The 22,477-nt window shown below is 39.4% G+C and overlaps 5 protein-coding genes, 2 long non-coding RNA genes and 1 other non-coding gene across 8 annotated transcripts; all 8 read left to right on the top strand.

The window, feature by feature from the left end:
- Positions 1-161: 161 nt before the first annotated feature.
- Positions 162-1,526, top strand: LOC145697314 (2-amino-3-carboxymuconate-6-semialdehyde decarboxylase-like). The gene is given in 5 exon segments (XM_081774500.1): positions 162-228; positions 421-751; positions 753-846; positions 887-1,404; positions 1,445-1,526. Coding segments are annotated over 5 exon segments (1,071 nt in total). The 5' UTR covers positions 162-163; the 3' UTR covers positions 1,508-1,526.
- A 385-nt stretch (positions 1,527-1,911) lies between these two features.
- Positions 1,912-2,312, top strand: LOC145700302 (uncharacterized). Its single transcript, XR_014134190.1, has 3 exons — positions 1,912-2,002; positions 2,041-2,136; positions 2,178-2,312. It is a non-coding gene; the product is annotated as an uncharacterized LOC145700302 (long non-coding RNA).
- A 2,843-nt stretch (positions 2,313-5,155) lies between these two features.
- LOC145699067 (uncharacterized) lies at positions 5,156-6,104 on the top strand. The gene is made up of 4 exons (XR_014133971.1): positions 5,156-5,336; positions 5,487-5,532; positions 5,576-5,683; positions 5,753-6,104. It is a non-coding gene; the product is annotated as an uncharacterized LOC145699067 (long non-coding RNA).
- Positions 6,105-6,976: 872 nt separating this feature from the next.
- Positions 6,977-8,679, top strand: LOC145696630 (iripin-2-like). Its single transcript, XM_081773701.1, has 7 exons — positions 6,977-7,132; positions 7,177-7,640; positions 7,694-7,786; positions 7,830-8,020; positions 8,062-8,226; positions 8,271-8,434; positions 8,513-8,679. Exons 1-7 carry the CDS (start codon positions 7,008-7,010, stop codon positions 8,664-8,666), a joined length of 1,356 nt encoding a protein of 451 aa, XP_081629827.1. The 5' UTR covers positions 6,977-7,007; the 3' UTR covers positions 8,667-8,679.
- Positions 8,680-9,434: 755 nt separating this feature from the next.
- On the top strand, positions 9,435-11,417 carry LOC145697677 (uncharacterized). Its single transcript, XM_081774892.1, has 3 exons — positions 9,435-9,503; positions 10,741-11,126; positions 11,171-11,417. The coding sequence occupies exons 1-3, from the start codon at positions 9,435-9,437 to the stop codon at positions 11,415-11,417; spliced, it is 702 nt and encodes a 233-aa protein (XP_081631018.1).
- A 2,714-nt stretch (positions 11,418-14,131) lies between these two features.
- Positions 14,132-14,203, top strand: TRNAG-UCC (transfer RNA glycine (anticodon UCC)). The gene has a single exon. It is a non-coding gene; the product is annotated as a tRNA-Gly (tRNA).
- A 1,536-nt stretch (positions 14,204-15,739) lies between these two features.
- LOC145698762 (ZP domain-containing protein-like) lies at positions 15,740-19,713 on the top strand. Its single transcript, XM_081775982.1, has 8 exons — positions 15,740-15,971; positions 16,966-17,128; positions 17,171-17,280; positions 17,662-17,814; positions 17,966-18,228; positions 18,519-18,641; positions 18,713-18,938; positions 18,982-19,713. Exons 2-8 carry the CDS (start codon positions 16,975-16,977, stop codon positions 19,402-19,404), a joined length of 1,452 nt encoding a protein of 483 aa, XP_081632108.1. The 5' UTR covers positions 15,740-15,971; positions 16,966-16,974; the 3' UTR covers positions 19,405-19,713.
- A 167-nt stretch (positions 19,714-19,880) lies between these two features.
- LOC145697678 (carbohydrate sulfotransferase 12-like) lies at positions 19,881-21,359 on the top strand. Its single transcript, XM_081774893.1, has 2 exons — positions 19,881-21,177; positions 21,221-21,359. Exons 1-2 carry the CDS (start codon positions 20,636-20,638, stop codon positions 21,357-21,359), a joined length of 681 nt encoding a protein of 226 aa, XP_081631019.1. The 5' UTR covers positions 19,881-20,635.
- The last annotated feature ends 1,118 nt before the right edge of the window (positions 21,360-22,477 follow it).

The following is a 22,477-nucleotide window of genomic DNA, read 5'->3' on the forward strand; positions in this document are numbered from 1 at the left end:
AGTTCTAGTGCCAAGAAGCAAACAGTCAATTAAAAGCCGTCCAATTAGAATCTGATCGGTGATTAATCGTTTGCTCGTAAAGATAAGCATTTTTGATGGGCTCGGTCAATACATAAATACGATTACACTCCCACAAATTTGAATCTGAAAACAAAAAAAAAAGATGAAGGTCGATATTCACAACCATATTTTACCAAGAGAATGGCCAAATTTAAAAGAACGATACGGGTAAGCATCTTTTTTTGCTTATCAAAAACGCGTTTTTGTGTGAAAGAGAAATAGTGCACTTGTTTCCCGAAGAAAAATGATTATATAAGAAAAGAAAACATGTGTTAACATTGGTAGAAAACTTACACTTGTAGCTCCAGAGTTCATAATATTTCAAACACGAAAACTGATGCTCAAAAATTTCTTTTGAAGATATGGCGGTTTCATCCAGCTCAAGCACCGAGAAGACGGCCGGGCAGATATGATGAAGGACGAAACTTTCTTCCGGACAATCGAGCCGAATTGCTGGGACCCAAAAGCGCGTCTAGCAGACATGGACCGAACTGGAGTGACTGTTCAAGTTTTGAGCACTGTTCCCGTCATGTTTTCTTACTGGGCCAAAGCTGCTGACTGCGCGGACTTGTGCAAAATTATTAATGACGATTTGGACTCGACGGTCAAGCAGTATCCGAAAAGATTCTTGGCTCTTGGCACGCTTCCGATGCAAGATGTGTACTTGTCTATCGCGGAAATGGAGCGATGCAAAAAAAGAAACGGGGATTGTTGGTTTTGAGATCGGAACGACCATCAATGACAGAAACTTGGACGACCCATATTATGATCCTTTGTGGGCAGCTGGTGAGATCTTCTTTGATTCCCTTTCTTATCAAGTGTTTAGCTGTGGAGCTGGATTTCTCTTTCTTCATTCATCCTTGGGATTTTCAGCGAGGAGGGTGCCTGGAAGCCTACTGGTCTCCCTGGCTGACTGGAATGCCTCAGAGAACTGCTCATGCTGCTTTGTGCCTCATTCTTGGAGGCGTCTTGGACAGATTTCCTTCGGCGAGATTTTGTCTTGCTCATGGCGGTGGGGCGTTTCCATTCACAATAGGACCGGTTTTCTTAAGATTTAAGGAAGATGATTTTTTGTTTTGAAAACCAAAACCAGGAAGATTTCAGCACGGGCACTTTTGTCGACCTGATTTGTGCGCTACCAATTGCGAAAAGACTCCAAAAGAGTATCTCGGCAAAATTTGGACGGATTCACTTGTTCATGACGATCGTGCTCTAGAATTTCTCGTCGACATCATTGGCAAAAATCGAGTCTTGCTTGGAAGCGACTATCCTTTTCCGCTTGGAGAAATTGATAGAGAGGGAAAAGTTGTCGAAGATGCAAAGTTTTTGACTGCAGAAGAAAAGGTTAGTTTAGGTGGTGAATAAATTGATGATTTTTTTCTAGGAAAATATTCTTGCGAACAATGTTTTTGAATTTCTTGGTGTAGAAAGGGAGCGCTTTGAATGATGTCTGTTGAGTTCTTTTTATTGTTTGAATAAACCTAAAAAATAATATTTTCTTGCTTCTTGAAGACGCTGTGAATCATATCAGTAAGCAACTTTGGCTAGTCCGAAGAACTACCGGAGTCTGTTCCTTAACGTGTTCGGAATTCTGAGACAAGTTCTGGACATAGTGCGCGGCTCGCCCGCCCCTGCCACTTTGCTCTCCTTGTAAAAATGCGAAAAAGACACGGAGCCAGCACCAAGGGGCTCCATCAACCTCAGTTGCCACTAGCAATTTGCACTACTCGTATGCACTACGACTTGAGGGCCAACGTCACTGCCGACCTTAGGAACATTCTTTATTTCCTGTCTCTAGAATGATTTTGCTTTTGATGAATTTTATTCCAATCTGGGTAGTTTTGAAAACTCTTTTAAAATGGACGACAATCAAAATCGACAAATTGAAGATGAAATAGAGGTCAATTTTTTGGACCCTTTGGCGATTTGCGCAACTACAATTGTAAGTCTCGAAAGCAAAAAGTTGAAAATAATTTCTAGTTTGCTTTCGTTCTTTATTGTCTGAATTTCTCGCTGGAACTTGATGCTTTTTGGACAACAATTACTTCTTAGAAGAAATACATTCATTCATTCAAGGTTACTTTAATCGAAAAATTGACGGAAATAAGTTCTTTCAGCCCTCAAATCGGATGAATCTTCAACAGATCTTGATTGCCTGCTCTGCTGGGTAAAAACTGATATCGCATGTTTTTTCCTGTTCTTCATTATATTTATTTTCTTTCATGAACACTTTCACCCTGTTGACTTTCTGAAAGCTGTCAAATATCTTCTTTGAAAATTGAAATAATAAAAAATCGCGATAATTTGTCTGAAAATGTTCAATATAAAAAGCTTGCAAAAAACATAGACACTTTCTATGATGGAAGGTCGAGTCGAGGAGTTATGTTCCTGGAATGTTCACGGAACGGCTGCTCACTATTGGAATGGCAAAGGGTCGCGACCGATGACGTAAAACGCGAATTGCACAAAGATGAAGATCGAAGTGAAAGTTGCATTCAATTTCACCTTACACCGAAAAGAGATCTGAGATCTTCAACTTTACCAAAAAAATTTCTTTGAATTTTATTATAATAATTGATACTAAAGTTTCTTGCGCAAAAACAGCAAGAAAAGTTGCATGAACCTGATAGCGATAAACGTTCATCCGCGAATATAATCTGTTGATATGCAAATCTTTAGAGCAATTATTTCCTTATTAAAATGTATCTCGCTTTTAGAGGCCATAAAATTGTACTTTTGAATGAGCGGTGTATTTAGATAAGGAACATGGCAATTATCAAATTATCTGTTTTCTCGGCGCAAAGCTTCGATTTCATTCACAAGTTGGCAGATCACACATGGGCAGAAGATGTAGGAAACGAGACAGTCTTAAAATCAAATAATCAGTATCAAGTCATCTCTTAAAATCACCTGAACAAGAAGTCCCTTGAATATCAAAAAGCATCCTAAATTTCGTTCGCATACTCGCGACTCCTCCGCAGCATAAAATTGAGCCAAAGGGTTCACCAAGAATTGTTGCTATTTTTATCCCTAGAATACATGGGACGACCCCTGTCAGTAGCGTAGAAGAGTCTATCAGACAGCCGAAGAGACCAGACTTCCATCTCTTCCCACGATTATTTCTCATGTCTTGTCAAGGCTACTCTTTTTCTTCATTCATCAAAAATACGTAGTGCTGATAAAATTCATCCCTACTACCGAAAAATAAATGGAGAAGCCTGACCCATAAGAATTTGAGTAGGAGTGCGTTTTAGCTCCGTTTTTGGTTGGGCCTTCTTTGGCGGTGTCACTTCTATCGATTCTGAAGATTCTTCTGATGTCTCTTCTGAACTCTCGGAAACACTTTTTGAGACTGATGGAATTTCCTTGACTTTGACAGTTTCATGAAACGAAATTCCTTTTGTCAAAGGTTTCTTATCTTTTAGTTCTTCTGTTGTGATTTCTTTACTTGATGATCTATAAATGGCTGTCTTTCCCCTCTTATCAGAACCTACCTACCTTGTAACTTGTTGCTGAACAAAAACAGCTGCTTGGCCTGGAAGATGCATATTCAAACGTTGTTCTTGAGTTCCGACCATTTGCTGCATCAGCATTTGTTGCGACGCATTTTGGGACGGATGATTGCTGAAATTCATCATCTCGCTGTTTTGGTGATAAATTTGTTCTTGCATCATTTGCCCTTGCATAATCTGTTCTTGATGAAAATTCGATTGTAGATTTCTCTCTGGCATGATCGCCAATCCTTGTTCAAACGAAGGAGCTCCGAATTGATTAAAAGCGTCCATGTTATTCTGTCCTCCTTGATTCCATCCTCTGGGTTGCTCGAGGACGGGGTCGATGAATGGCTGGCGGTTGCCGTAAACCGAGTGCATAGCATTTCCATCTGGCATCCCAGAACGAACCGATCCATCGGAAAATGCCGAGGAGAAATCATCGCCCTGACCGACGATGTTTTGATTGTCTCCATAGAGATCTGAACGTTTTAGCCGCACTTCATCTGGAATCCTGTCGAGATTACGCTCATGCGCGTAGTGGGCCAAGGCAGACGCATTTCTTGTCATTCGCCCGACTGTCTTGAAGTGTATCTAGAAAATTAAAATATCAATTTCAAAATACATCATTTATATCATTATTTATTCAATATTACTAATATTACTATATATAACTGTTATCAAGTTTATCAAGGAACAAGCTCTGATGATGGTCGTCCGACCGAAAACGTTCAGCAAACTGCAATAAACTCCTACATTTATATATATAACTGTATATAACTAATATTATATTAATCATTGATTAATAATCAAGGATTTTGATATTTCGTTTTCACCTTTTTTCGCCTTCTTCCACTGGGAGAGCCTCTTCTAGAGCTTTTTCTCGACCCTCCCCTTGATCGATCACCACTTCGATAAGAGCTTCCGCTTCCTCGACGAGACCCTCTCCTCGACCTTGGAGACCCCTTTCTTGACTTTGGAGATCCTTTTCTTGATCTTTATGATGATGAAAATCAAGGACCTTTTTGTGAAATCAAGGAAGAGAACAACGATTTTCGCCATTTTCTTGATTCATAATAATCATCTCTTCTTTCTCCCCTCCTATCATCATCTCTTCTGTCTCCTCTTCGATCCCCTTTCCGATCGTCATCCCTTCTTCGATAATCATCATCCCTTCTATCTTTCTCTTTTCTACGATTTCCTCCGTCACCTTTTCTCTCATCTCTTTCCTCCATTTTATCAAATTTCTGTTCAGAATCAAAAATAAAGTCTGCAATGAAAAACAGTTCCTTCGATCAGATCTCTCTCCTCGTCTTCCTTGTCCCATTTTTTTAAAGATTTTTCTTCGCGGTTTTTCCAGCTGATGATCTGAGGATCAGGTGCAGCGCTTTAACAATTCAAGAGTAAGACAGTGCGCAGTTCCGCTCGTCGTAGAAAGAAGATAATTTATTAACCACAGCTACCTTTTTTGTAGTTGCACTTGTATTTTAGAACTCATTGACCGGCATGCAGATCGACAGAATAATACAAGATAAAAAGAAGAATTGATGTCAACTCAGCACTTAAAAAATTGACCTTTGGAAGCTTCTTCGAAAATAGACTCAGCATCACATGAACGCGATGCTGATTCTCGTCGGGGGCTTGATTTACCGTAGCGTCAGAAAATGACCAGTCTAAAGTGAACTCGTGAAATATTCGAATACCTTCAGAATATATGGCGCCATATCTTGGGATTTTAAACTCGTCGCGGATTTTGAACTTTCGAGAAATAGTTTCTCCGGATAGGTTTGTTTCAACATCTAATTTTTAAATATCTGTTCAAGAGTATGCTTTCTCAAACATGAAAAAAGTAAATCTTCCAAGTAAAATTTTTATCAATATACCATTAAACAGATCACGTATTCACAGTGATTGTTGAATTCACTTCTGATTCAGCGATCGTGAACACTTTTCCAGACATTAAATTTCTTACTGAAGATAGGTATGTGCCTTAATCTTTAAAACATATTTCACGTTTGTTTGAGACACAAGAGACGAAGAGATTACGTACTTGATGCTTTCAGTCAGATCCAGTAAAGATCTTTTCCAAGAAAATATAAAAAGAAAGACGCAGAAAAGAACGATAACGTAGGGTATGGAAAAGCAGGCAGACGAAACACTCTCTCCCCTTTTTAAATCTTGAAAATAACGGTATTTTCCAGCCAAAAAATCGTCCCATGATAATTGTTTTCTCGTGCTCCAATTATCATCGAAACCCACGTGAAAAGTTATATCTTCGCAATGTCATCTCATCTATAAAAGCCTTTCTCGACCGGGAATTTTCAACCAAAAAACACTGAAAACTTTTAAAACATGCAAATTTTCCCAATCTTAGCAACAATCAGCATGGTCGAGGGTGTCATAAGCTACAGAAAATATGAACGAGTGCTCCAAAACCACGAGCTTTTCAGATCAAAGCAAAAAACATCCGTCTGGTCGATTGATAAGAAAACAAGGAGGAGAAAGAACTATCTGAGCACCATGTCAAAACTGATAAAACAAAATAAAGATTAATTATGCGCCTTTTATGCGTCTTTAAAAAAGCATTCAAAATAAACCACCAGTATTTCATTTTCGTTTATGAATAAAATAATAAAAACAATCAAATCGGAAAAATCGTATCAAAGAAAAAGCGCGGTTTTTGACAACATCAATCAGGACGGAAGTCGATTGCTGTTTGGATCTCCTGCGCTAAACGGACTTCTGCATTTGCGATGCAATTTCTTCAACGCGACGAGTTGTTTTTCAAATCCCATTCGAAACGTTTTGAAACACGTTCTTTTTTCTCCATTTTGAGAATCGTAGAATCTTGATTGTTTTTCATCAAACTCGGACTTCCTTTTCTTGGGTTCCTGACTCAGTTTTTTCAGAAATTGCCGAGCAGATCTCTTGATGAGAGCCTTAGTTTGCTCATTAGCTGTGTCAATTAAATCAGCACCGAGATATCTCCCTCTTCCCTAAGCCGGAAATGCTGACTTTCTGCACTACAAATGGATTTCTCCAAAAAGGTCACTCGACCTGCTGATCCCGCAATAACTTGCCCAAAGCATCTGGGAAAACAACTTTTTTTCTTCTTTGAACTAGAATTATATCGTAACTACCGGTAGTCATAAAACTTCTGCGAAAGTTTACATTGCGCGTCAGAAGCTCTTGAGAACACCAGAACAAGACTGGCACTTTGTCACTGATAAAGCGGCGGGGTCTTTAGAACTTTCGTCTGGAAGAGGAAAAATCGCTAGAATTATTTAATATTGAGAATCTAGCTCTTCAAGATCCACGGTCAAGTAACTCGACCCTCAAGCTGATTGTGTGCTCAGGACGGTTAAAGTAAGTCAGGCTAAATAAACATCAAATAAACAACTCTGAGAATATCTTCAATCAAGAGGAAGACCGAGGAGAGGGAAATAAATCAAGAGAATGAAGCTCTCGAATTTTCTGCTTCCAGCGATCGCCTTTGCGGGCGAAAATGATGTTGATTCTGATGTCACCGCTGCTTTCAAAGAGAAGGGATGGGAGTTGTTTTTCAAAAACAATGATAAGACGTAAGTCCAAAAAGCAAGAAATCATAAAAGAAATTTTTTATTAGTCAGAACTCAGTGATCTCTCCTTATTCGATCATCGGCTCTCTTTATATGGTTGCTGCTGGGGCTGGTGGAACCTCTCGGGAAGAGATTCTAGCGAGCCTTGACCTGAATCAATACTTTACCACAGAAAGCATTCTTGATCCCTTCACTGCTTATCATCAAATTTCGCAAGGACTTCAAGCTAACTCCACTCATTGGGGTCGAAGAAAATCTGATGCTGCATACGAGCTGAAAATCACAAATGGAATGTTTTACCAAGAAGGACTTCGAGAAGGCCTGGAAGGAGAACAGCTCGATCCTGGAACCTATGACATTATTTCTAACGATTTCGTGAAAGACCTGGCAAATGTCCGAGAACTCGATTTTTTCCGAAACTCGAAATCTGCAACGAACGAAATCAATGAATGGGCGGAGGAATCGACAAACGGAAAAATTGTGAAACTATTTAATGACGACTTGGATTCTGGTATGACTCATACCGTATGAGCGAACTATCAAGTTGTTACTGACTTATTTCAGACACAAAGGTCGTTCTTGCTTCTGCTCTTTATCTCAAAGCTCAGTGGATGAATCCCTTCGAAGTATTGACGAACAAAAAACTGAAGAAAATGGGTGAATAACGCTTTATATTTTTAATCATGATGAGTCATTTCAGGTCTTGATCCGATTGAGTGGTACAATTATGAAACAAATGCCTTCGAAAAACGTTCCGATATTGAATGGTTGTACCAAGAAGCAAACATCAGAACATGGTCGACGAGATCATGGTCGAATGGCGCGATTGTAAATGTTTATGAGCTTCCAATGTCGATGAAGAGAGGAGGTCAAGATGCATTCAATCAATTGGTAAAATTTAAACTTATGGCTTTTCATCAAATTTTATTAAGCTGACGGTCCAAATTTGGATGGCTGACGATCCAGAAGAAGATATTTCCGCTGAAATCGCGAAAAACTACAATAAAATAAGAACAGAACAAAATCGAAAAAAGCTCAAGTTTTTTATGCCAAAAGTGAAGCTTTCCTTCAAAGAAGATATTAAAGAGAAACTCGAGGTAAAAACACATATTATTAACAAAAAGAAAAAATTTGAATGAAGGGAATGGGAATCACCGAAATTTTCGAAGAAGGAAATGCTGATTTTTCGCCTTTGTTGGGGGATAAATCGCGTGCTTTTGTGTCAAAGGTTAACCACGCGGTCGAGTTTGAGATCGATGAGAACGGGATTGAAGGAGCTGCGGTTACTGCTTCTGTTTTGACGAGGTAAGTCTCCACTCTTCTTTCAGTCAAACTACCGATGAAAGCAGACTCAAATCCGGGGTTACGCCACATCCATTCTAGCCGATCAATGAGTCAACCCTCCGTGATCACAATCAACCGGCCCTACTATTTTGTCGTGACAAATCGATGCTGGACGAATGGCAATCAGAAAAATCACTGTCCCTTTGAAAATATCCCCCTGTTTATCGGTCGCGTCACTGATCCCGCTAAATAAAAATCCGTATCACCGTGAAAATGACTCGTTTATAACTTGCAAAAACGTTTGAGTAACGCCTGTCAAACACGAATTCACCTGCCTTATCATTCTAGCGCAGAGTTGCATCGCTCACCTGGACCAGTGTCGTTTACAGATGATTAGGAATTCCCCCTCAAAGAATTGCACCTTCAAAATTGCATCATGATTTTTGCAGCGTCATCAGTTTTTTGCTTTGTCCTAAATTTTCTCTTCCCTCGTCGATATCCGCGGCATCCGCCCTTTTCTGTATTTTAAAAACTCCGCGTTCAAACTTTCCCATCCGAAAATGATCGGAAACGAACGTGCCTGAAAACGAGGAAAACTGACAATTTCGCTGTTTTTAATCTCGCGAGTTCATCTCAATCCTTTTTGGTCTAAAAGAAATATGAAGTAATACTGGCGTAGATTAACCTTCTCTGACCAGCGTAATCTGAGTTCGCTCCACGTGATGCGCCATCTGCTCGGATAGGAAAGTACTAATGCGAATCTAAGCCCGGGGTTTTGATACTTTTCAGCCAGCTTTGGAGGGATCAAATTGTTGCTTTCCACGTTGACTCCTTTCCGAACGAAAAAATAGCTGCGTAGTAGCATTCACGATGAATTAACCCGTGCTCGCGATAAGGCCCTCGTTGGGCCATTCTGAACAAGATCAGTTTTTGTTTGCATTTTGTTACGCGAAGCACCTTCTGTGAGTGCGGAAATGCGGCACGGGAGTAAGACGAACGCGTCAAAATTGGATCAACGAACATGCGAAATATTCACGAGACGCAAAATTGGAAGGATAAGGCCGCCTCGTTTCTGTATATCTTTGGAACTGTGAACTTGGCGCGGGGAAACCTGGAGCATTGTGGTAGCCGGAAGAAATCAGAAAAGAAGAAAATACGTAAGGAAGCGTTCAAAACGAGAAAGGTCTTGCGGCGAGAACAAAGGAGAATTAATAGTTGAAAAGGTTTTGCGGACACGAATTGCGCTCCACTTGCGGCAGGGAAAAAAGGTTGAAAAAAAGGAACTTGGATACTTTTTATTGATCAATAAAAATGGCTTTTCACCAAAAAAAGATTGTTCGTCAGAAAACAATTTTTTTTGTATCTTATCTTCTAGATAAAAATGGGAAAACGAAAGCCAAAAATGTTTGTTTATAGCTTCTGTGCACGTTCCATCGCGGTCGACTGAAATTATCTTTCTATGACTCGGCTCTCTTTCGGAGGCTCTTCGATGCGGTTGACTATCGCGGTTCTATGTTAATTTTCTTAGACACTGATATTCCATCAGTTTTTGCTCTCTTGTTGAATAACTTGAAAAATTGAGCAGTTGGTCGATCGTGGAAATGAGTCATAAGCAGGAAGGAGCACCGCAACAAACCTTGAAAAGTTGCGAATGCTAAACTCTCACTGCTATAAACTCCCTTTCCGGTGGCTTTACAAAACGCGTCGAATGTAAGAATTGATCTCGGGCAGTTGGGCAAGCCTCTGACTGGTGGTTTTCTGACAATCAGGGGCTATAGATACTGCCAAAGAAGAATTCTTAAGCTTTTTTCTCTGGCCGAAAACTGAAAATGATCGAAATTGAAAAACAATCGCTGTAGTCGACCCGCCTCTAGAAATTCCTTTTAGAAAACTTTCTTTTCCGACTGACAGATAGTGAGAGCACTTTGACTGACATAACATCGAGCTCTAGAGAAGATTTTTGATAAGAGTTGTTGTTGATTTCTTATTTGGGAAAATAAGTGGCGCTTTGATGATTATTTTTCCTCCAGTTTTTCTAATAACGTGCGGTTAGAAATTTTACTGATAAGAAAATGCACTTTTCAACATGGAAATTTTTCTATTTTGGAGACGAAAGTAAATAATCCTACGGTCAGGGGGACTAGGGGAGGAACTTGTTTGCTGATAGTACCAATCGACTATTGACCGTGTTTATCAAATCTCTGTGTCAACAGGATTGTAATTTTGGCAGGAGAGGTGATCGGTTAGTTAGTGACAGAAACTTAGAGACTGTTCATTGAAATGGTAAGTTATAGAGTTTCGAAAAAATTGTTCATTAATTATTAAAGTCGGACGAAGAACCAGAACCTATAGAAATTCCAAAGGGCGATGACGATGGACGAGAACTTGGTACTTTTGGAAAAATCAAAGTCGCGCAAAGAATCAGAGATAATTCTCAATCACGACGTGAGGAGCGCCAGAATCAGCCTCCACCTCCTCAATACCCTCCTCCTCAGCAATATCCTCCACCAGCGCAGCCTATTCAGTATCCACCTGGTCAATATCCGCCTCAAGGTCAATATCCTGAGCAGATTGTGGTCCAGCCTCAGCCAACAATGGTTCAACCCCAGCCAGGAGTAGTAACAGCTCAGCCTGTTGGTTTTGCTCAAGGAGCTTGGGTTCGACCAGACCTTTGTGGTCTTGCATGTGATCCGACAACTTGGTATGCTTCATGGTAAGAAACAGATTTCAAATCAAGGATATCTAAATTGATCAAAGTTGCCCGTGTTGTGCTCGAGGAGAACAAGCAGAATTGATGGGCGAAAGCTACTTGTCCGCGTTTTTGATTCGGTGGTGCTTTTTCTGTGCTTCGACATGCACTCTTCATGGAGAGCGTAATAGACTTCGAACACGATATAACATCCCAGCTACCGATGGATTCTGCACGGTCTACTGGTGCGAATCATGTGTTGTTTCACAGCAGTTGCATCAACTGAGAACTGTACCAATCAAACCACTTTATTGATGCGAGTTATTATGAATTTCAATAGAGAAAATATTTGATACTGAATATTTGTGAACATTTTTTCCGCACAAATGTCATCGCAACAGAACTAAATAATTCCTACGCAGCTATCAATGTTCCTAAAGAATTTGGTTCTTGTCAGTAGCTCCGTCTATCTTGAAATCTGTCATGATACAAAATCGTAAACAAATAAAACCCTGTGAAAACAATTGAAATTTTTGATAAAATCCAGACTTTTCTTGCATAGAATCAGTTTTGTTTTTCAAAAAGTGAAAATGGTAAGATTTAAGGAGAGAATTAAAATTAAAATTTTGAAAGAGTGATACTGAAGATACTGAAACCTCCAGCTCTAGTTCCAGTTCAAGTGAGTCCGATTCTAATTCCAGCGGAGACGAAGACGAGCGAGCAAAGAAGCTCAGAAGAATCGCGTTGGCAAAACGACGAGCTGAAAAACGAAAGAAGAAACAGGAAGCTGATCAAGGTGCTGTTGTTAATTCTGATGCACAGGTTATTACCACCCAACCTGTTGTCTTCACTCAGGGCGCTTGGGTTCGACCGGATCTTTGTGGACTTTGCTTTGATAGTCTTATGTGCTACGCTTGCTGGTATTTGTTGAGGTTGTAACACTGCGAACACCTATTTAAGGTGTACCCCTTGTGCTCGCGCAGAAGTTGCTGAAATGATGGGCGGAAGCTACGCCGGAGCATTTCTCTTTTGCATGTTTTTCCCTTGTTTTGCTTTTTGCACTCTTTGTAGCGAGCGAGACCGAATTCGTATGAGATTCAACATCCCGAAGACTGATGGCTGCTGTACCGTTATGTGCTGCAACACCTGCGTCATGGCTCAACACATGTACCAACTTCGAGCGGTGCGGGTCGTCCCGCAATATCCACCAGCATTTTATTACTAATAAATAGGCATTTGATTCTCCTGGAACCGGAAGATTGAAATTTTTGCCCTCGAAATTGAGCAATTTTAATTCCGACTCCCTAATTGAGCTGAGAATTGACGACAAATAATCGTCTACTTAGAAATCAATTGAGAAATTCGCCGAGTGAACGTGAGCTAACCCAGTGTCATCGGACAATCACCCTACTTTGCAACAGATACAGTATTCAAAGATAAAAGAAAAGAGTTCTAAAAGCAGAGCCGGTTTGATAAGAAATGATCCCATTTCGAGACAACGCATAACATATTTCCAACAAATAGGATCACAATTCTTATCAGATTCCCATGCAATCTTACTGCAGAGAAAAAAAGTGCTTTCGTCAAGAGTCAGAATTATGCGCAAATATCAGGCCCTTGCCTCTTAAAAAGCTCAATCTGGTTCAAAAAGAATAACAAAGATGAAATTTCTACTTTATATTTTTCTTATTGAGGCTTCTTTGCTTGAACACTGCCCGTAAGAATAATCAAAATTTTTGAAAAATAAGACTTTTTGCTTCAGAGACGAGAATTTACATGATATTTGTTCGACGCAGTGCAGAAGGGACTACAATTCCTGCTTGTTAGATTGCGCCTCGACTAACTGCTTTGACAATTGCATTACTGAGTATGCTATTTGTAATGATTTTTGCCCATGTGGAGAAAAATGCCCGGTAGGTTGTGAAAATTGTAGTCATCCGCTCTGCCTGACGCCGGTAAAATCCGAATTCTTTCTTTTTTTGCAAAGAATTGTTCAGAACAGGACATTTATTCTGAACTTCATGAATAAAATGAGCCAGAGCTACATTCTCTCCGGTGATGGGCTTAAGAAATCGACAGTTGAAATCAGTCCTCCAGGAGATTACACAATCTATTCGCAATATGCAATGGTTAAAGATCAGCTGCACATCTTTGGAGGAACTCGAGAGCGAATGAAAAACGTTTGTTTCAACAAAAACCTCTCCATAAAACATTTTTCAGATCATGAAGCTTGTTGGATGCTCATTTATTGAGCTGTCTGCCCAACTGATCAACAAAATTTCAACAGAAAGTGCGGCCATTTCAGTTAATTCAAACAACATAGCTCTGATTTGCTTTCCCTCAGGAGAATTCCCTGCTCAAAAGTGCGAAATTTTCAATGGCGAAAACTCAACTTTGACATTTTCCACAGCCTATTCCCACCACAAAGGCAAACTTGGCGAGTACGAGGGGCGGCCGACAACTGTTGGATCGGTTGACTACCTCTATGGCAATCGAATAACAGAGACGCTAGGAGAAAACGGCTGGATTCGTCTTGCAGACCATCCACGGTAAATTCTTACTTTAGTTCTTGCTGATCATTTTTGAGAAACCTCCATTCCCATGACCTCGTTGGCCTCGATTGTGGAGCGCTACTGTCGATTGGGGAATTGAAAGAAGAGGCACGAGCGAAAAAGAATACATTTCAGACATCTGGAAGCTTGAGAAAAACGTTTGGTCCCTAATTGGTCAACTGCTGAAGGTAGATTTACATCAAGATTCATCGCTATTTGGTTTTCTAGTCTTTCGGGGAAGGAAGTTCGATCAAAATTGGAACGTCTATTTATGTCTTTCCAGGGTTTTCCGAAGAGTTGGCTGTTCAAAGAATAGATTTAAGCCCAGCTAAAGAAGACTTGACAGTATCAATTATAATAATTGGCGAACATCAAGAAATCGTTTACACACCTGTTTTGTTCCATGCTATAGCGGACTACTGTATCTATTAAAAAATAAGCTCCAATACTGTTTGTCTCCAATGAAGCCGATCCCAAGCGTTGGTGGTGTAATGGTCAGCATTGATGCCTTCCAAGCATTATATCCGGGTTCGATTCCCGGCCATCGCAAATTTTTTTCCCCTCTGATTCCTTAGAAAGGATGAAACCGGCTTTTCGATAATTTCTTTTCAAACAAAACCCGTTCTAGCGTTAGTTTTTATCTATGTCGATGCAAATCCGTCTCCCGGAGCCGCTCAATTTGACATTTTCTTATATAAATTGAACCAGCAGATCAGACGAGCTTTCAACTAAGAGGCTTTTCAAAAGCTTAAAAAAAAGACGCCTTTCAGCAAGAAAATAAAAAATAATCGGATTTGCCGAATACTTCCGGTTTCAAAAAACTTCAGGAGAAAAATTGATGACGTATGATTCTAGTGAGATGCCATCTGAAGCTTGCTTATTTGATTTGTAAAATATGACAACGCTAGAAAAATGATGGTTCTTTTCGACGAAAAATTTTCAGAAGAAATTCATGGTTTTTCATTATTTCAAAAATTCAAGTCGAAAAACGTGAACAAAAATGTCCAGCAATAATTGATTTAATTTTATAAATAAATCGAGTTTTTCAGCAAGAGAAACGTTTCCCAATTATGAAAAATCCATTAAAAATCTCCACCCTTATTTAACCTTAAATACAAAACATTTCGTAAAAATAAAAAATACCATGTCGATCATCAGCACGATTCTGAATTCAGGAAACGAATCGGAAAGAATCTGTTGTGTAAATGCCGCAACTAAAAAGGGGCCAGCTTCTAACACTTGTTGAAAAACAATGTCACGAGCCGAGTCTAAGCAGTGATTACCTGGGTGTTTGATTTTCCCAACAAATCGCGTAATGCCGAAAATGTATTTATATCGATGACAGAAAAAATACTGAAACATCGATTTCATGTTTTCACTTTTTTTATTTTTTACGGAAATAATTCCCAGAAAAGCCGGGAAAAAGCGCGATTCTGAAGCCTTCAATTAAGCCCTTTTTCTTCTTCGTCGGTAATTCAGACTTCCTCCTTCGCTTTTATTTTTCCCCTTGATCTTCCTTTTTCAACGAAACCGGGTGTTTTACGATCTTGTCAATCACCATCATTTCCCGGGCGTGGCGAAAAAGGGTTGAGTTTCCGCCGGAAAGTCAAATTCACCCCTTTTTCGCGTAAAAGAAAAGAGTTTGTACTCCTGATTTTTTAGAATTTATAAGCGGAGAGGTTTAAATATCACCCGGATCAGATGGCAAGAAATTATAATTTTCAAGCTATCAAGATCGAGAAAAAACCTTTAAAAATCCTTTTAGGGTATTTCATATTGAAAACCATACAAACTGTTTATCACTCGTTAAAAAACTTAAGGATATACAGGGTCTTAGAGGTAAGATTGCTAAGTGAAGGTTTTTTCGGGTTTTTAATTGGGGTAAACCCTTAATTTTTTTTCAGAATAAAGCTTATGTCTAGGTTTCCCTCACCACGTTTGTTGCATTAGTAATTTACCACGGCATACAAAAAGTCCATCCCCGTGGCCTTCCTTCTTCCTCGCACGCGCGTATTTTTCCTCCTAGATGGCGCTGAAGTGGAGCGCGCCACCGCCGAGCGCCGGAGCAAAAATTACTTCCCGGCCAACTCAACTCATCCCATTGTCGACTTTCTACTTTTCTTAAAAGCTCAAAGAAGAAGCACCGCCTTTTTTGACGAAAAACAACGAAGCGCTCGGACAATTTACAGTTACTGAGAAATTGGACGCTTTTAAACTTGAAAAAAAAGTCAAATTTTGAGCAACGAAAAAAAGAAAACGAAAAAAGGAGTCAAAACGTCCCTGAAAAAGAAAGAGAAACAAAAAAACTGCATATAAGGTAAAAGAATAACAGGAAACCATAAATTTCTTCAATTTTTGGACAATAAGTAGAAAAAGGTTCATCTGAATTTTGAATACCGAAAATAATCGCTTTCGAATCACCGCAAAACCAATAAAACAAAATCTTGATTCTTAGAGGTAACAAACTGTATTCGCCATATTGAATATTCAAAATTGTTATAACAATTTTTTTTCCCCTTCTTATTAATTTTTGGCAAGAAGTCCCTTTTTCGGTATCCCTTATTCTAGTCTTTGAACATTTTGTGACTTCAAATCGATGATTTTCTTTATTTCATTTTCTTTATTCAGAAAAAAAAATAAAATTTTAAATATTTTTCTGATGAATGAAGTAAAAATAACTACCATGGGCGACAGATGAGAGTTCACGGTAAATATTGAGCTGTTCGGCAAAATATTTAAACGTGAGTTAGAGAGATTGTTATGTTTCCTCTCTTATCGTCGGAGGAACAAATTTGTCCGATTTCGCGATTTCGCGTTTCGCGGACTTGATGCGCTGGAGTGCCTCATTTTTATGCAAATGGCGACCGTTGACTGTCTCTTGAAAAGCGAAGGCTGACGCTGATTTTCATAATCAAAGGACCCACTTTTCGCACTCGTCATTTTTTTAAATCAATTTTATCTGCTAATTCGACAATTATTATGTCATAAAATCAGTGGTCAGAGATCTGAATGAAAAACCTGAGTCAGGGTTCTGATATAGAATGTACCCTGACTCAGGTTTCTACACAGGCCGCCAAACCAAGATCCTCCTTTTCATTCCTTAAATTCCGAGAAAACATATGTAACATATGATATGTTCATGAGTCATTTTTTTGGTCTCATTAAACTTTTGATTCGTTCTGATTCCCCTAATTGCCCCTAAAATTACCTCCTCAGAAGCCATTTTCAATCTTATTTCAAGTCCAATTATCATCAATTTCGTTCACGTTCGCTCTTATCAAAGGAAAGAAATAAACAATTGCCATTTTCAGATTTGGACCATGCGACTTTCTGGAATTCTAGCGTCGCTGATTGGATTGGGCGAAGCTCAAGGCATCGTTACGGATCAACCCGCCGATTCTGGCATAATCTTCGATCAAGCGGGGGAGACGCATCAGATCACTTACCTGGACAGGGAATTCCAGGATTCCGATGGTGAGTTTCAATTTTTTCGCGCGGAAATGAGCGTTTTTTCAGTCAATGTCGAGTGCACCAGTACAAACATGTGCATCAAGCTCTCAAAACAATTCCTCATCGACGAAAAAATCACCGACAAATTCGAAGGCGTCCACCTTAAAAACTGCGATCAGGAACGGTATCTCCTTAATCTCAAAAGTTCTTCTCGGTTTTCCGAAAAATGATTCAACAAAATTTTTGATTTCTTTAAATTGATATTTTCTTTATCATTTTTGTTGAACAGCGTGATCGAGCTGGATCAGAGGAACAACACTCGTGACTATTGATAAGAAAAAGTACTCATCCTGATAAGGGGATCGGGCAGATATTCTAAACTGAGCGGGTTTGGACACAACTCAGCGTCCGCTTTGAATGTCACAAGCTGACTGTTCGCGCAGATTACCGAACCCTTCTTTCTTTTCCGTAGTTTTTTCCCTTCGCGAAATCAATTTTCACCGGATTTTGATTCTGATCTTGACTTATACAAAAGAAGTTATGGAGAGACCAGCTAACAGGGCGTGCGCAACGAAACAGAGCAGTTCATCACTTTATGCACCGATCTGGGATTTAACACCTGTGGCACAGAAATGCACATGAATTCTACGCACGTTTCTTATCTCAACAGACTTTTTACTACCAATCGAGAATCGTCCACTACCGACAAGGTAATTTGTTAAAAAATTGAACTTAATTTTTGAATTAAGAATTTGAATTAATTTTTTTCTTTAATTTTTCCATATTTTTTTTAATAATTTTTTTAACAATTATTTTTATAATTTTTTTTCAATAATTTTAAATTTTTCAAATAATTTTCAGGGATCTGTGGTGCTCTCTTCGATCAACGAGTTCATCGTCCCCTGGCATTGCGTCTACCCGCTGGACTACCTTGTCGGCTTATCCAATGGAGCTGGCAACGATTACGGCTTTTTCATCCCAAAGATCTACGACGTCGTAAAAGTAACGCTTCTCATGCAGCCTGGCGAGGGAAAGGGTGACTTTCCAGTAACGATGATGTTGTATACTGACAACACTTACGCCGAGGTCTACAACGAGCCCCCAACTTTGAATGTTACTGACAGGTGAGAAATTAATTTGGACATGCGGCATGTCCCTAATTATAGGGCATGTCACATGCCCTATAATTAGGGATTTCTCGAGAAAGAGTCTCCATCAATAGAACTGCTAAAACATTAATAAAAAGAGCCACGTTTTAGTTGAACCCTTTTGAGCTCATCCCCTAATCTCTAATGCCTTCTTATTCTACCACCTAATAGTCAGCTTGCCGCGGTTCTTCTCATTTTTGGACTTTCTGAGTCCCCAATTATCTGAAAATTGAATTGAAGGCAAAAATTGTCGACGAATATTTTAGGCTCTACGTGCAAACTCAACTGCTCAAGGGACCGGAAGACTCAGTTATTCAGACGAAGGAGTGCTGGGCGACAGCGTCGGCGGATATTGATGATACGACCAGATATCAGCTGATTCAAGACTAGTGAGTTGGAATTGGAGATAATTTTGGCTCTCTTATTTGAAGAATCAGCATTTACTAAAACCCTTTTCTAGTTGCGTCGATGATGAAGCGGATCAACGAGCGGAAGTGGATCTCCTAACGAATGGTGTTTCTCAAACTAGCCGCTGGGAATCCAACGTGTTCAAGTTTGTCGATGAGCCGAACGTGCACCTCCATTGCCGGGTCCGAATCTGTTTCACAACCGACGGAAACACCTGCGACCAATTTGATTGCACAACAAGCAGAAAGCGAAGGGAAGCGGGACTTCCTGTCGATGAGGTAAAAAACTAAAGGGAGAAATTGAAGCAAAACTAAATTGAAGGATGCGATCGTTTCAATCGGACCATTGAAGCTCGGAAACAAAGTGCTGCTCGTGGACGGACAAGAGACGGAAGAAATCGAAGTTTTCGAAGAGCTGGAAATCATTGAAGCATCAACTTACATCCCGAAATACTTCATTTACATCGTTGTTGGATGCTTAGTCGTTGTTGTTGGCTTGATTTCGGCCATCATGATCCTCGTCTACAAGAAAAAGAAGGCCAGCGCTAAGGAAAGGGTTGAAAAAAGAAGAAGATTCGAGAGAGTCTTTTCTAAAACCATCTCCCTCGAAATAATCTGGTATCTTTTTCAACCCCTTTTAAGGCTCGCCTGTACGAGGGCCAATCTAACTCCGCTTTCAGCACCTAGGCCCCTTAATTTTTCGCAAAAGTCTTATTTAAAATTTTCCAAAATATTGAAATTTTAAATTTCGCTGCCTTTTTCGCCAATTTTCGCAGTTTCAAAATTTTCAAACTTTCGCGTGATCGGAAAATACTCTGAAAAGAAATTTTTCGCGCTTGTAAATAAAAAAATAGCCAATAGTCGAATCATCAATACAATCTGCTGCTCTTAAAGATTTTTGGTGAAGGAAACAAGCTTCATAAAAAACACAAAAGAAAGACTAGAAGCCACCAAGAAATCGAAAGAAAAAATTCTTGGCGATATCAAGGAAGAGTATGAAGAAAGAATATTTTTGATATTTCTGTCATGCTTTTTCAAAACTGTACAAATAAATAAAAATTCTTTAATTTTACTTTTCTTTTTGAAGACAAAGACGAATCATAATTTCACCGGCTTATCATTTACGATACGGCATTATTCACTCACATCATAAAAATTAATTGTCCTACTAATCATTGATTGACGAACTCAGGAAACGTATTTTTCGGAATAATGAAGATGACAGAAAAAGCAGTAATAATCTTTCTCCTTTCAATTTTATTCTGCACGATTTATTTTGGTGATTTTTCGAGCGTGAAAGAATACGCAGGAATAAAAACGGAGAGACTTTTGAAAGAAAAAATATCGAGTGAAGAAAATGATAGAATTCAAGATATTCGAAATAGAGAAGTATTTCTAAGAAGAAAGCTGATTTACAACCGAGCATGTTCTGAATTGGGCTCTAGAATTTTTTTCGATTTCAATTTTTTAACTTTTCTTTTCTCGAAATCAGATCCTAAAGCTCGTAAAAGCTCTTCCTCTTATTCAAGAAACTCTCAAATCCGAACAATTTCCTGGGTTGGGAAAGCTTCTCCGGCTTCATAAACAAATCCACAACCTAAACGCCCCTCTTCCCAAATTCAACGATAGCTGCATCGCAAATAATGTTATAAAATCAAGCGTGTTCAACTTGACAGAATCGATGGACCTGATGATTTGCCTCCCGCCAAAAAGCGGAACAACAAATTGGCAGAAGGGCCTCGATGTTCATTATTTAAAATTGACAAAAGGATCAAAAGCAGCAAAGGAGTACTCCAAAAGCTCGAGAATCATGAAGCTGGGAATAGTATCTACCATATAATGCCAAGAGTAAATGCCCCAAAACTTCACCAATATACGAAAGAAAGAAGAAGTCTCGAAGAAATTCTTACCGCGTCAAATCGAGTCGCAAATACAAGGGAACGGTTCCTCCTCTTTTTTACCAATTTTGCCTAATTATGGAAGAAACCGCTCAAAGAAACCCATTTGCCCGAGTCTACTCCGCATATCACGACAAAATGCGAGCCATGCCAAAATGGATCAAAGCTTTTCAAAAATACTTCGTTGCAATTCAGCCTTTCCAGCCCTATTTCGGCACGATCCCAGAGGGAATGAGAACTTCTTTCGAATCGTTTCTCGAATTCATCGCAACAAATCGAGGTGAAGCAGGGCACAATGCTCACTGGAGATCGATTTTCTCTCTTTGCTCTGCTTGTGCAATGGATTTTAATCACATCACGCATTTGGAAAACAGCAAAGAGGAAATTCCGTCCCTTCTGAGGGAGCTTGGACTTTATGGGAAAATTCATATCGATGGGCAATACACTTGGGATGAGAAAACGCACGGAAAATTGAAGAATCGAAGAGACACAGAAAGCACAGAAAGACCACCAGATGAACTTCACTGGCAAAATGTCCCGAGAAAGACGGCAATTGAGATTTATAGACATTATTATTTGGATTTCGTGCTTTTTGGCTACTCGACCAAAGATGTCATGAAGTAAGTTTTCCGATGAAAAATGGTAAAATAATATATTTTACAGGTACATAAGTGCATCAAGAAAAGGGATGCCAAGGCCACCAAGATCAATGCGACAATTATCGAGGCAAAATTTGAGAAGAATGAAAGAAGTGTTTTTAGAAACAGAAACTGATTTTATCTGTAATGAAACAGTTTATTGAAAATTGTGTCTGTTTAATTTATTATTTTTTTCCTTATTATTGTATATTTAGGGATATCGCACAAATTTTCAAGTACCCGAAAAAAGGGTGCAAACCGATTTTTAGATGGATGATCTAGTAGAACTTAAGACGAGGATTTCAATGCTACCAAAATCATTTCATAATAATGAGTCATTTTCGTAAAAATTGCGTTCAAAAAGCTCATTTTTCGGATCAGTACGAGGACTGTTTTGTCGTTAATGATTTTATATTTTTTCCTTATAGATATTGGGCTGAGAAACCCAAATCTGTAAAAAAAAATTCACTGACGCACCTCGCGTTTTGAAAATATGAATTTTTAAAGTTTTCCGAGGTGAATTCTGAGCGGCGTTGCGTCATTTTGGAGGCGGCCGCACGGGGGCGCGCCCGCTGCATGGCCAAGCTAGCCCGACTCACATTCTTTTCTCTTTACTATTTTATGCTATTTTTCATAAAATTGCATATTTTTGGACCTTTTGAGGTGTTTTTTTTATGAATAAGAATATTTAATTGATATCTAGAATATTTGATACAGAAAATTAGTTTTTTTTTATTATAAATTATAGTTAAATTAAGTAGTTTTTTTCAATTTTTCACACGAAAACTTAATCTGCATTGTCCGTCTCTAGGAGCAAGCCATGCTTGAGTAAATATGAAGCTTTTTTTGTTGACGAGAGTTGAAAAAACTGCCAAAGTTCGATCCAACCGCCATTGTCGAGGTCTACCTCCGAGTTGTTGGCGAAGTCGGTGCCACTTCCGCCCTTGATGGCCAAAACCGGCGGTGCCCGTTTAAAGCAAAGACCTTGACGGGATCCGCTTAGGAGGAGCTGGTAGCTTCACTGAATTAGTTCGAACGATTCTAGGTCTCCGTCTCCTCGATCATCATCAAGGCCCTCCGAGACAGAAAGAAGGTCAAGAACAGACTGTTCCCATTCCTCTTCCTTCCCCAACCGCAACTGCTCAGTCAAGCACATCGGTAGCATCACCTTAGACGACAACATTAACTGCGCTCGAATCATGCGATCACGATCTGGCGCCCGGGATCTTTCCGGCACCATCCGAGAAATCCTCCGCACTGCCCAGTCCGTTGGATACACCGT

The sequence above is a fragment of the Oikopleura dioica genome, chromosome 2 (assembly GCF_907165135.1).
Source record: "Oikopleura dioica chromosome 2, OKI2018_I68_1.0, whole genome shotgun sequence".
Lineage (NCBI taxonomy): Eukaryota > Metazoa > Chordata > Appendicularia > Copelata > Oikopleuridae > Oikopleura > Oikopleura dioica.